Genomic DNA, 14,529 nt, shown 5'->3' with positions numbered 1-14,529 from the left:
TTACAGCACCTGCAAAAATCTGTACCCTTTACCACTAAAACCGATCAGAGTATGGTTTGGTTGGGAGTACCACCTCCCGCAGTTTCCACTCTAAATTGTATATCATCCTTATTTGAAAACGTTAGTCCTTCATAATTGCTGGTACTCACTACAAAACAACACTGTAAGAATACTTCCAGTTAATAGACTACAGAAAGCTGTTCACCATCACCTATGGAAGGATAATTAGGGATGAGCAATTAATATTTGATTTCCATTAGGGCTAAAGCTCTCATAGAAGCTACAGTGGCAAGCGTATCTGAAAGATGAGTAAATAAAAAAATACAACTATTATATTTGTGATGCCTTTATGACTCCTAAGGCAGTGGTCCCCAACCACCGGACTGCAAAGCATGTGCTACCGGGCCGCGAGGAAACAATATTATTTGGCGGTATGAAGCGATATGAGTCAGCTGCACCTTTCCTCATTCCCTGTCACGTCCACTGTTGAACTTGAACGTACACGAGGTCATTACCCACGCGAGGTCATCAGTTGGTATGAGTAAACAAACGTCGTTTCAGAGTTTCTTTGGAAGAGGTGGAAGAGGACATAAAAGGCCTAACGATGATGATAACGCAGGGACTGCAAAAAAAAAGAAAGTTTCCTTCAACAGAAAATACGACGAGTCGTACATAAAATATGGCTTTATTGCGATCGGTGACTCACACGCTCCAAGCCCCCTGTGTGTGATATGTGGAGACAAGCTGTCTAATGAGGCAATGAAGCCCTTAAAACTGCTTCGGCACCTTGAGTCCAAGCACTCTGCACTTAAAGACAAACCCGTTGAGTTTTTTGAGAGGAAAAAACGTGAGCAAGCGAGACAGAAGCAAGTGCTGAGAGCCACCACCTCCACAAATGTCGTTGCTCTGAGAGTGTCGTACTTAGTGGCTATCTGTGTGACATCTTCAACCTGCTCAATGAACTCAGTTTATCACTTCAGGGGAGAATGCAACTGTCTGCAAGTTGGCAGATAAAGTGTCTGCTTTCAAAGCCAAACTGGAACTGTGGGGATGGCGAGTGGACAGGGGCATATTTGACTTGTTCCCAACATTAACTGGGATCTTGAGAGAGACTGAGGCTGCACCGTCTTTCTCACAGCTGGTGTGCGATTACGTAACTTCACTGTTGGCAGAATTCGAGCGTTACTTCCCAACTGCAAATGAACCAAGACATGCAAAGGAATGGGTCCGTGACCCATTTGTGAATGTTCCTGGTGAATCATCCATGTCAGAGTGGGAAGAAGATCAACTCCTCGAGCTTGCAAATGACAGTGGGCTAAAAAGTACGTTTGACATAACATCTCTGCCGGCATTCTGGATCAAAGTCAAGGCTGAATATCCTGAGATAGCCACGAAAGCACTGAAAATGTTGCTTCCATTTCCAACATCATACCTACGCGAAGCAGGATTTTCTGCAATGATTGCAACGAAAACTAAATTGCGGAATAGACTGGACATAAGGAACCCCCTTCGAGTATCGCTGTCTCCCATCACCCCTCGATGGGACCATCTTGTTGCAGGAAAGCAAGCCCAGGGCTCCCACTGATTCACTGATATTGGTGTGTTGCAATGATTTTATATGTTCATACGAGGAAAATATGCGCTGTGTGTTTAATATCCAAACATTACTTAAAATGTTATGATGCTATTGACTTATAAGTGACTTATAATTGACATCACTATATTCATGGGAGGAAAATATGCGCTATGTGTTTAATATTAAATTTGTTAGGTAAACCCTTTTAGAAATGAAATTGAGTGTATTATTAACCCCTTATAAGTGACTTATAGTTTCACCTATATTCCAGTCGTGATTAACATCCCCCACCCCCATCGGCCGATCCGCAAGAATATTCTCAATATTAAACTGGTCCTCGGTGCAAAAAAAGTTGGGGACCGCTGTCCTAAGGTACACAGTTTGCCAGTGCTTGGGCTGCAACACAATTAAAATAATACTTCAGGATGATCACCTGAAGCCTTATCTCTTTTTCCCTCTTTTCATATGTTGTCTGACTTGAGTATTTCTGGCATTTTCTGTGGTAGATTCAGATTCCCAGCATATTTTTTTTTCGCTTTATCAATTGATTTGCTCTTGGATTACCAAAGAATATTGACACAGTATTTAGATGAAAATAAATATCCATGACACCTTTTCTCTGATGCTGACTTGTATCTAAGCTGTGATGGATTGAGTATATTACTAAAGGAAAATGATTTTGTTTTCCAGTGCATTCCCATAATGACTTCTTGCTTGCGATCCTCACTAGATGTCAGATTATGGTTTCAGCTCCAGGTAAATGGGATTGTAATGGCTTGAGTAAAAATACCCATTAATTCTCTGTTTTAATGCTTATCCTGTCACACAGTCTCCTCACCCTTCTGCATGCAGACTTCAGACTTCTTGCGCAGTGCCTCCAATTAAAATCCTGACCAGTTTTTTGCGAAGCCCTCATGCTGTTTTCCAATATTCATCTTTCTCATTTGTACTTCTCCACGCGTGGTCTCTTGATTTTACAGAAAATTTAAATGATCATACCTGTTTCATTTTTTACATATCTGCTGTCACTCCTTCCTGTCCCACCAGAACAAATCATGAATCCCTAAGTACCTCATCAGCCTCACATTGAAGGGATCCTTCCCTGTAGTTTCTTATTCCTCCAATTTGATACCATCCTCGGATACATCTTCTCCTTTGCACCTTTCAATATTCTGAAGAGACCTTTTCCACCAGGATGCTCTGGTTTGCTTTTGGATCTCCACCAACACCCACTCCCTCTCACAGCATTTTCCCACATGACTGCTGGAGATGCAATGTTTATATTTTCACCTGCACGTATCCTGATGTCCCTAACATTCTTTCTAGGTCAAGTAGCACTTGCGCTACCAGTTTAGTAAATACCATTTGATGTTCATTGTGTCATTACCTCTACATTTTAAAAAAAAACAGATTGAATGCAAAGGACCTCTGTTCAATATGAAAGAGATACCCTAAGTATCCAGTTTTCTTTATGTTTAAAGCTGCATCCCACTTATACAGTTATTTTTGGTTTCTGTAAATAAAACTCAAAACCCTTCAACTTCCACGTGAGAGCATTCTGGACTCAATATTGAATTCAACTATTTCACGTAATCAGCTATTCTAGCATTGTGTCTCACACTTACAACTTTCAGTTTTTTGCTTTTTGTGGTAATTTCAGGATCATCATCTGCTAATTACACCTCCCATTTGTCCTTTTTAATGTTCAATAGCCCTTACTACTTTCTATCAGCTGACACCACCACTTGTATCATTCAGTACTTCCTAGTCTACACTCTTAACACAGAAACAGTGCAGTAGGACTTTCCCATATTGTATTGATCAAAGTGGGAAATACGTATGTATAAATTCATTTTGTTGTTTTTAAATTGCCTTGATTTAATTGATGTTAAATTTCTGGTGAGAAATTTAAAGTGTGTTAATAGGATAAATTATCAATTGTGTTATGCAAAAGCTGCTGACCATTCTTTGAAAAATATGACGTCTTTGCACCATTTGTGTTTCAGAGGGAACATCCTCTCTACTATGGAACAGTCAATCGACTGCTAAACCTGGTAAACCAAAAAGCAAAAAAAAATTTCCATCTCTTCGGGCGAAATTTGAAGTGAGTTATTTTCAACATCAATGAATATTTTCATTTTGGCGACTAGGATTTTGCCATAAATCTTACTGATCTCTTAATCAGACATTAGTAATGGAATGCAAGCTAAGAGAGAATGTAGCAGAGTTATGAAAAAAGTAAGACAAAATTAGAATGGGAAAAAGACATTGAAGTTGAAGCAATGAAACAGTAAAATATTTTTCAAATAGATTAATACAGACTTTATAATGGAATTATGACCACTAATGAATAGTTGGGGCAGTACTCTAGGAAATGGTTAACAGAATGCAGAAATAATAAATAATTATTTCTTTCTAATATTTATCATGGTGATAGAAGATTTGGGCATGTTCATTTCATCACTCAGTGTTTAAAAGAAATGCAGTTAAAATGAAAATGGGATATTTTAAATTTAATATGGATAAAACTAGTTCAACTGAAAAGAAACTGGAGAGATTGCAAAGCACCTTATAATATATAAGGTAAAACTATGCTTTCAGATGAATGTTGAATATCTAAAATAATACCTTTTATTCAGGAAGAACGTTAGAACATGTCCTAATAACTACCTGAACATTATTGTTAGGAAACTTAATGGAATTCCAATGAGAAGAGAAAATAGAAGAAAGATGAAAAATATATAAAATAAATAAGTGGTTGGATTTCAAAAGTTACGAGGGGTGATTGATAAGTTCGTGGCCTGTGTTAGAAGGAGTCAATTTTAGAAAACTTAGTACATTTATTTTTCAACATAGTCCCCTCCTACATTTACACACTTAGTTCAGCGGTCGTGGAGCATATGGATCTTAGACCTCCATAAAGTGTCCACAGAAGGGGTGATTGATAAGTTCATGGTCTAAAGTAGAAGGAGATATACAGCTCTTGTTACATGCACCTGCAGGTCAGCTCTTTGAGTGATTGTGCAGAAAGTTTAAAGTTAATAACTCATCTCCTTCTGCCTTAGGCCACGAACATCAATCACCCCTGATGAATTATTAACTTCAGACTTTCTGCGTAATCACTCAAAAGAGTTGAACTGCATGTGCATGTAATGAGAGCTGTATAACTCATCTCCTTCTACCTTAGGCCACGAACTTATCAATCACCCCTTCAGTGGACACTTTATGGAGGTCTAAGATCCGTATGCTCCACGACTGCTAGACTAAGTGTGTAAATGTAGGAGGGGACTATGTTGAAAAATAAATGTGCTAGGTTTTCTAAAACTGACTCCTTCTATCTTAGGCCACAAACTTATCAATCACCCCTCGTAAAATCTTTCTTAACTAACGTTATTGAATTTTTAAGAAATGGCTAAAGCTCTAGCAGGAAAACTGTCCATTCCTTAGTGGTTGTATGTTAAGAACATAAGAAATAGGAGCAGGAGTTGGCCATCTGGCCCATTGAGCCTGCTCCGCCATTCAATAAGATTATGGCTGATCTGACCATGGACTCATTTCCACCTACCTGCCTTTTCCCCATAACCCTTAATTCCTCCATTTAATTCTCCCACTATGCAAGAATCTACCCAGCTTGTCTTAAATACGTTTACTGAGGTAGGCTCCACTGCTTCGTGGGCAGAAGATTACACAGATTCACCACTCTTTGGGAAAAGCAGTTCCTCCTCATCTCTGTCCTAAAGTTATTTCCCCAAATCTTGAGGTTATGTCCTCTAGTTCTAGTCTCACCTGTCAGTGTAAACAACTTTCCTGTCTCTATCTTATCTATCCCTTTCATAATTTTATATGTTTCTAGAAGATCTCCTCTCATCCTTCTGAATTCCAGCGAGTACAGTTCCAAGTGACTCAATCTCTCCTTGCAGTCTAACCACAACCTGGTGAACTTCCTCTGCACCGCCTCCAAAGTCAACATATCCTTCCTCAAGTAGAAGGAGACCAGAACTGCATGCAGTACTCCAGGTGCAGCCTCACCGGTGCCCTATACAGTTGCAGCATAATTTCCCTGTTCTTAAATTCAATCCCTGTAGCAATGAAGGCCAACATTCCATTTGCCTTCTTGATAGCCTGTTGCACCTGCAAGCACCTTGCGATTCATGCGCAAGAACTCCCAAGTCCTTCTGCACAGTGGCATGCTGCAATCTTTTAAATAACCAATGATAAGTCATTAGGTGAAAATCATTCAGATTTTCAGAAAGCATTCAATAACATATTCTATATTGAGCTGAGCAGTATTGTCTGAAAATGTGGAGTCAGGAGTCTGCAGAGATTCAGCATGTCATCAAAAAGCTTTGGCAAAATTCTATATATGTGTGTTGGACAGTGTACCGACTGGCCACATTATGACCTGGTATGGGAACACCATTGCCTTTGAGCGGAAAATCCTACAGAAGGTAGTGGATTTGGCCCAGTACATCACAGGTAAAACCTTCTCAACTATTGAGCACACCTACATGATACATTGTAGTAGAAAATCAGCATCCATCATCAAAGATCCTCACCAGCCAGGCCATGCTCTTTTCTAGCTGCTACCATCAGGCAGAAGGTACAAGTGCCTCAGGGCTCACATCACCAGGTTTAAGAACAGTTACTACCCTTCAACCATCAGGCTCTTGAACAAAAGGGGATAACTACACTCATTTTTCTGATATTCTCATAACCTATAGTCTCACCTTCTTAAGGACTTCCTAACTTGTTATTTCATGCTCATTATTTATTGCTATTTATTAATATCTGCATTTGCATAGTTTGTTGTCTGTTGATCCTGTTTACAGTTACTGTTCTATAGATGTGATAAGTATGCCCACAGAAGAAGAATCTGTGGGTTATATGTGTGACATGTATGTACTCTGATAATAAATTTTACTTTGACTTTTGAACTTTGAATAGATTGCTGGTTTGAGTCAGGATAAACTACAGAATGGGAATAAAGAGTAGCTATGCAATTTAGGAAGGTGGGTAGTGCAGTTTCACAAAACCACAGGTGTTCACAGTATACATTAGCAATTTATAAATTTGCAGGTGATTCAGTGTTGAAGAGAACTAAACTAAATTGCAGTATTTTGATAAGGAAAGCTAGAAAGGCTGCTTCTAGAATGAACAATCCAGCTGTGGGCGGGTAGAAGAACATAGGGATCCTAGACTACAAAGGCACCAATCACTAAAAATTGTGCCAAAAGTTAGCACGACAGTAGAGAAAGTAAACTGAACATTAATTTTTATTTTGAGAGGGACAGAATTGAAAAAATATATGCCAAGTATGTATCACACCTTTGTTAGACCACAAAATACTGTGTAGAATTCTGATTATCATCTAATAAAACTGACATAGTGTCAGTAGAAAGGGTACAGACAAGGTTTACAGGGCAATAACAGAAATACAAGAGTAAATGAATAGTCTTGTGTCTCCTGTGTAAACAAGGCTGAGGTCTGTAAAATTGTGTAGAGTTTTGTTAGATAAATGCAGAGGGAGTATTACCATGTAGGGATGAACAGGAGCCCATCAATACAAGATGAACTCCAAGGAATCCAGCAAAGAATTCAGAAGAAATAGCTTTACCCAGTGGTGAGAATGTGAAACTCACTACCATAAGCAATGGTTGAAATCCATAGTACAGATATATGTAAGGGAAGGGGACCTGTGCTACGTGCCAGTGAGGGTAAGAATAGGATGCTCTGGAGGATGAGCAAGTGGCTGAGGAACTGGTGTAGGGGGCCAGGGTTTCAGATTTCAGGATCATTGGGACCTCTTCTGGGGCAGGTGGGACCTGTACAAGAGAGACGGGTTACACTTGAACTACAAGGGGACCAATATCCTTTCAGGGCGGTTTGTTGGTGCTGTTGGGGAGGCTTTAAACTAGATTTGCCGGGGGATGGGAACCAGAGTGCCAGAGCTGACATAAATTATGTTAAAAGTTCAAGCAAAGCCGCAAATAGAAAGGTTGTGAGTGGTGGTAAAAATCTCCTGAGGTGTATATATTTCAATGCTAGGAGTATTGCGGGGAAGGCGGACGAGTTGAGGGCGTGGATTGACACGTGGAATTATGACGTTATAGCAATTAGTGAAACTTGGCTACAGGAAGGGCAGGACTGGCAGCTTAATATTCCAGGGTTCCGATGTTTCAGATGTGACAGAGGCAGAGGAATGAAAGGTGGGGGGGGGGGTAGCATTGCTTGTCAGGGAAAATGTTACAACAGTGCTCAGGCAGGACAGATTAGAGGGCTTGTCTACTGAGTCCTTATGGGCGGAGCTGAAAAACAAGAAAGGTATGGCCACATTAGTGGGGTTGTATTATAGACCACCCAATAGTCAGCGAGAATTGGAGGAGCAAATCTGCAGAGAGATAGGCAACTGCAGGAAACATAAAGTTGTGGTGGTAGGGGATTTTAATTTTCCATATATTGATTGGGACTCCCATACTGTTAGGGGTCTAGATGGTTTAGAGTTTGTAAAATGTGTTCGGGAAAGTTTTCTAAATCAATCGATAGAGGTACCAACTAGAGGGGATGCAACATTGGATCTCCTGTTAGGAAATGAGTTAGGACAAGTGACGGAAGTGTGTGTAGGGGAGCACTTTGGTTCCAGTGATCATAACACCATTAGTTTCAACTTGATCATGGACAAGGATAGATCTGGTCCTAGGGTTGAGGTTCTGAACTGGAAGAAGGCCAAATTTGAAGAAATGAGAAAGGATCTAAAAAGCAAGGATGTGATCGGTAAGTGGGAAGCCTTCAAAGGAGAAATTTTGAGAGTGCAGAGCTTGTATATTCCTGTCAGGATTAAAGGCAAAGTGAATAGGAATAAAGAACCTTGGTCCTCAAGGGATATTGCAACTCTGATAAAGAAGTAGAGAGAGTTGTATGACACGTATATGAAACAGGGAGTAAATATGGTGCTTGAGGAGTATAAAAAGTGCAAGAAAATACTTAAGAAAGAAATCCGGAGGGCTAAAAGAAGACATGAGGTTGCCTTGGCAGTCAAAGTGAAGGATAATCCAAAGAGCTTTTACAGGTATATTAAGAGTAAAAGGATTGTAAGGGATAAAATTGGTCCTCTTGAAGATCATAGTGGTCGGCTATGTGCGGAACCAAAAGAAATGGGGGAGACCTTAAATGGGTTTTTTTGCGTCTGTATTTACTAAGGAAACTGGCATGAAGTCTATGGAATTAAGGGAAACAAGTAGTGAGATCATGGAAACTGTACAGATTGAAAAGGAGGAGGTGCTTGCTATCTTGAAGCAAATTAAAGTGGATAAATCCCCAGGACCTGACAGGGTATTCCCTCGGACCTTGAAGGAGACTAGTGTTGAAATTGCAGGGGCTCTGGCAGATATATTTAAAATGTCGGTGTCTACAGGTGAGGTGCCGGAGGATTGGAGAGTGGCTCATGTTGTTCCGTTGTTTAAAAAAGGATCGAAAAGTAATCCAGGAAATTATAGGCTGGTAAATTTGACGTCGGTAGTGGGTTAGTTATTGGAGAGAGTACTAAGAGACAGAATCTACAAGCATTTGGATAGACAGGGACTTATTAGGGAGAGTCAACATGGCTTTGTGCGTGGTAGGTCATGTTTGACCAATCTATTGGAGTTTTTCGAGGAGGTTAACAGGAAAGTGGATGAAGGGAAGGCAGTAGATGTTGTCTACATGGACTTCAGTAAGGCCTTTTACAAGGTCCCGCATGGGAGGTTAGTTAGGAAAATTCACTCGCTAGGTATACAAGGAGGGGTGGTAAATTAGATTAGACATTGGCTCAGTGGAAGAAGCCAAAGAGTGGTAGTAGAGAATTGTTTCTCAGAGTGGAGGCCTGTGACTAGTGGTGTGCCACAGGGATCAGTGCTGGGTCCATTGTTATTTGTCATCTATATCAATGATCTGGATGATAATGTGGTAAATTGGATCAGCAAGTTTGCTGACGATACAAAGATTGGAGGTGTAGTGGACAGTGAGGAAGGTTTTCAGAGCCTGCAGAGGGACTTGGACCAGCTGGAAAAATGGGCTGAAAAATGGCAGATGGAGTTTAATACAGACAAGTGTGAGGTATTGCACTTTGGAAGGACAAACCAAGGTAGAATATACAGGGTAAATGGTAAGGCACTGAGGAGTGCAGTAGAACAGAGGGATCTGGGGATACAGCTACCAAATTCCCTAAAATTAGTGTCACAGGTAGATAGGGTCATAAAGAGAGCTTTTGGTACATTGGCCTTTATTAATCAAAGTATTGAGTATAAAAGCTGGAATGTTATGATGAGGTTGTATAAGGCATTGGTGAGGCTGAATCTGGAGTATTGTGTTCAGTTTTGGTCACCAAATTACAGGAAGGATATTAATAAGGTTGAAAGAGTGCAGAGAAGGTTTACGAGGATGTTGCTGGGACTTGAGAAACTCAGTTACAGAGAAAGGTTGAATAGGTTAAGACTTTATTCCCTGGAGCGTAGAAGAATGAGGGGAGATTTGATAGAGGTATATAAAATTATGATGGATATAGATAGAATGAATGCAAGCAGGCTCTTTCCACTGAGGCAAGGGGAGAAAAAAACCAGAGGACATGGATTAAGGGTGAAGGGGGAAAAGTTTAAAGGGAACATTAGGGGGTGCTTCTTCACGCAGAGAGTGGTGGGAGTGTGGAATGAGCTGCCAGACGAGGTGGTAAATGCGGGTTCTTTTTTAACATTTAAGAATAAATTGGACAGATACATGGATGGGAGGTGTATGGAGGGATATGGTCCGTGGTGGGACTAGGCAGAAAATGGTTCGGCACAGCCAAGAAGGGCCAGAAGGCCTGTTTCTGTGCTGTAGTTTTTCTACGGTTTCTATAGTTTCTAAGGCTGACTAATCACAAGGGAGAAGTGAATGGAGGATTTACATTGATGGATTTAATAATAGGCAACCATTAGTTTCGTGAGACCATGGATTTGTGCCTTGGGAGGTTTCCAGGTTGCAGGTGTGGGCAAGGTTATATGGAAGACTGGCAGTTGCCCACACTGCAAGTCTTCCCTCTCCACGCCACTGATGTTGTCCAAGGGACGGGCACTAGGGCCGATACAGCTTGGCACCGGTGTCGTCGCAGAGCAATGTGTGGTTAAGTGCCTTGCTCAAGGACACAACACGCTACCTCAGCTGAGGCTCGAACTAGTGACCTTCAGATCACTAGACCAACGCCTTAACCACTTGGCCACGCGCCAACACTGATGGACTTTGCTCTGACAAGATAAGAAAAATGCTCAGCTGGAGCATTATCGCCGGCATAAACTTTTTGGATCAAATGATCTGTTATTGTTTAACATTTTTCTGAACTTTTCTTTCAACTGCTGCAATAAGGCAGTGCAACAGCTAATTCAATCAGTAGGGTAAGACAGTTGGGTTTACATGGAAATAGTAATAGTTCAATGGCAGTGGCATTTTATTGTTTTGTATTTTGTGTGAACCATGATTATTCATATAGTTTGAGCTTTATTATGTTATTAAAATCTTGTTACTACAAAGCAGTGTTCCCTAATTTAAAATCTTTGTGGTTTAAATATTAAAAGCAGCAGATTGTAGTCACCCAGCATACATCTCCAATACAGATGTGGGGTTGGAGACCTCATTTATTTCAACAGGCACTTTAGGCCTGAAGAAGGCAAAAGACAAAAGCTCTTATTAATTAATTTACTTTGGTTTATTGAGGTGTGCATGTTTTTAATGGGTTTTGGTTCACTTGCTTTCATAATTGACATCAACTTGTTCTTAAACGCCTCTGAACATGAGAGCCTCTCAGGCTACGTGGATGAGAATATATAACTGGGCAGGGCCTCGGCATTATGCTTTTCTAGGGCTTGTTGTACCGCAAAGGATCAGCAGGATTGGCCTTCGAAAGGTCAGTATGGATAAGCGTTAAGTTGAATTCAGCAAAATATGTCCAAATGAATTGCACTGGTTGCTTTATAATGGAGATCATATTATAATTGCTGTCAAATGCAAAGCAGTGTTATAAATAATAAATTTGGAGTAACTTTAAATTTGACCATTTCCGGACATCCCACCCTGCAAAAACTGATTTCAGGGAGGTAACACTATCAATTTGCGGGAGACTTGCAGGAGACTTCTGGGAGAGGTGGGATGTCTGCAATAGAGTAGCTCCTTAGTAGCCAGCCAGCTAGTTTAAATAACGTTAGCTATGCTAATGAACGAATGACACCTGTTAAACTCACCTCAGCATATCTTTTACAGTCTTAACCCACCATGGGCAATAGAAAAGTCACTGTTGCAAGCAGTGCAGCGAGCAACACTGTCATTACTTTTGACCCCTATTAGGCAGGGATGCACTTTAGTGTAGTCTGGGGTGACGTACGTTTTATATTTTCTTTTTTTTTGGAACAGTCTGCCATGGCGCTCTCTCGCTCGCGCTCTCTCTCTCTCGTGGTCGCTCGCACGCTCTCGTGCTTTCGCTTGCTTTCTCTCTCGCACTCTCACTTTCTCTTGTGCTCTCGCTTGCTTGCTCTCGTGCTCTCTCTCGCTTGTGCGCTCTCTTGCTTGCTTTCTCTCACTCGCTCGCTCTCTCTCAAAAAAATTGATTTCTGTGATATTGTATATAATTTGCGGGCATCAGGGAGCCACTATTCATATGTGGGAGACTCTCGGAACTTCCGGGAGAGGTGGAATGTCTGCATTTCTTGTTAAGATAATGCAAGGACAGATCCCATCTTTTTAATAGTAAACGTAAACGTTTTAATTGGCTGTTTTGTATTAGATTTTATAATTCATTTTTAAATGTAATGACTTCAAACTGTTTGGTTTTCAAGTTATTTTCATTTGTCTTCAGCATCGTTTTCAAGCTCAGAATCCTTTATCAGGAGCACAACACTTTGTGGTAAAGGATCCCCAAGAGGAGGATGATGTGAAGTTTTGCACTCATACCATGGTGCTTCCCACAAGAGGGCAGTTAGAAGGTCGGATGATAGTAACAGCATATGAATGTGGATTGGATAATGTTTCTGAAGATGCTGTGTCAGCAGTGGTTCATGCATTGGAGGTACTGCATTGATGTTAATTTTTGGTTGACTGTAGACTGTTCATTATAACCAATGTTCATTATAGTTATGTACATTTTCTGTGCTCTAATACATAACTATTCCTTTGCCCCCACAAATCCCTCCATCTATGAGATCAGGCAAGATTACCCAGAATCTACATTTGAGGTTTATTTTGCTAAAATGCTTATTAGGATATGATGTTTGAATTGCGATTTCGTTTGATAATGTTACTCCCACTTCCAAAAGTAGTAATCCTTAATTCATTAATTACAGGTATAGATTAATTGAATCTACACAGCAGATGTGAAACAAAAATGCTAGAAATAGTCTACCAGTCATTCAGCCTCCAAAGAGAAAGTTTAAGGTTTTGATTTGATATCTTTTCATTGGAACAATAAGTTTCAGATTTCCAATATCTGCAATATAATCTCTTTGGTTTAAAGCAGACAGCCAATTTAGCCAGTGATCATATTAATTAGATACCATGTTAGATTTTTTTTCAGAAGTTCTTAGCCCTTGAGGTGTTGACTGTTCCATTTCTGTCATGTTTACTCTTTTTAGAAAAACTCACCCTTGGCTCTTCTGGTTTGTAAATTATTAATATATCTTAAGTTGTCATCTTTACAGAATCCTGAAGTATGCTGTTGCTTACAAAATCCTTATCCATCTTGGAAATCAATATTTGAATCACTCCTGCTCACTTTCTGCCAATCCCATAGGGCTAAAATGACAAATGACATCCTTTGTTGTTGTAGTACAGGTTGACCATCTAGTAATTAGTAATCTCTTTCCACCGTTGGTTCAGACATGACTTTCGCCAGCCTTATTTCAAATTTTCTGTGCCACCACGCCAACCCCTCGCCAGTGTTTTGGTGGTGCCATTAGCAGAATCAGCTGCTGACATAGTCTATAAAAGAAGCAAGTTGTTCCTCTGTGCTATTCTGCGTTTATTTTTATAACCTGTGCTTACAGTGGCATGCAAAAGTTTGGGTACCCCTGGTCAAAATTTCTGTTACTGTGAATAGCTAAGCGAGTAAAAGGTGACCTGATTTCCAAAAGGCATGAAGTTAAAGATGACACATTTCTTTAATATTTTAAGCAAGATTACTTTTTTATATTTCCATCTTTTACAGTTTCAAAATAACAAAAAAGGAAAAGGGCCCGAAGCAAAAGTTTGGGCACCCTGCATGGTCAGTGCTTAGTAACACCCCCTTCGGCAAGTATCACAGCTTGTAAACGCTTTTTGTAGCCAGCCAAGAGTCTTTCAATTCTTGTTTGGTGGATTTCTGTCCATTCTTCCTTGCAAAAGGCTTCTAGTTCTGTGAGGTTCTTGGGCCGTCTGGCATACACTACTCTTTTGAGGTCTAGCCACAGATTTTCGATGATGTTTAGGTCAGGGGACTGTGAGGGCCATGGCAAAACCTTCAGCTTGCGCCTCTTGAGCTAGTCCATTGTGGATTTTGAGGTGTATTTAGGATCATTATCCTGTTGTAGGAGCCATCCTCTTTTCACCTTCAGCTTTTTTACAGACGGTGTGATGTTTGCTTCCAGAATTTGCTGGTATTTAATTGAATTCATTCTTCCCTCTACCAGTGAAATGTTCCCCGTGCCACTGGCTGCAACACAAGCCCAAAGCATGATCGATCCACCTTCGTGCTTAACAGTTGGAGAGGTGTTCTTTTCATGAAATTCTGCAGCCTTTTTTCTCCAAACATACCTTTTGCTCACTGTGGCCAAAAAGATCTGTTTTAACTTCATCAGTCCACGGGACTTGCTTCCAAAATGCATCAGTCTTGTTTAGATGTTCCTTTGCAAACTTGCATTTTATGGTGAGGACGCAGGAAAGGTTTTCTTCTGATGACTCTTCCATGAAGGTCATATTTGTGC

General features: G+C 40.4%; 1 protein-coding gene across 7 annotated transcripts in view; it reads left to right on the top strand.

The window, feature by feature from the left end:
- tada1 (transcriptional adaptor 1) overlaps positions 1 to 14,529 on the top strand; it is a 104,186-nt gene that overhangs the window by 32,243 nt on the left and 57,414 nt on the right. For all 7 annotated transcript variants that reach the window (XM_072274278.1, XM_072274275.1, XM_072274279.1 and 4 more), the window contains 3 exons: positions 2,267 to 2,332; positions 3,583 to 3,680; positions 12,432 to 12,641. In XM_072274278.1, coding sequence (XP_072130379.1) covers positions 2,267 to 2,332; positions 3,583 to 3,680; positions 12,432 to 12,641 — 374 coding nt within the window. The remainder of the gene's footprint in view (positions 1 to 2,266; positions 2,333 to 3,582; positions 3,681 to 12,431; positions 12,642 to 14,529) is intronic.

The sequence above is a fragment of the Mobula birostris genome, chromosome 12, assembly GCF_030028105.1.
Source record: "Mobula birostris isolate sMobBir1 chromosome 12, sMobBir1.hap1, whole genome shotgun sequence".
In the NCBI taxonomy this organism is placed as follows: Eukaryota; Metazoa; Chordata; class Chondrichthyes; order Myliobatiformes; family Myliobatidae; genus Mobula; species Mobula birostris.
The sequence above is the reverse complement of the archived record's forward strand: the minus strand, read 5'-3'. Positions and strand labels throughout refer to the sequence as shown.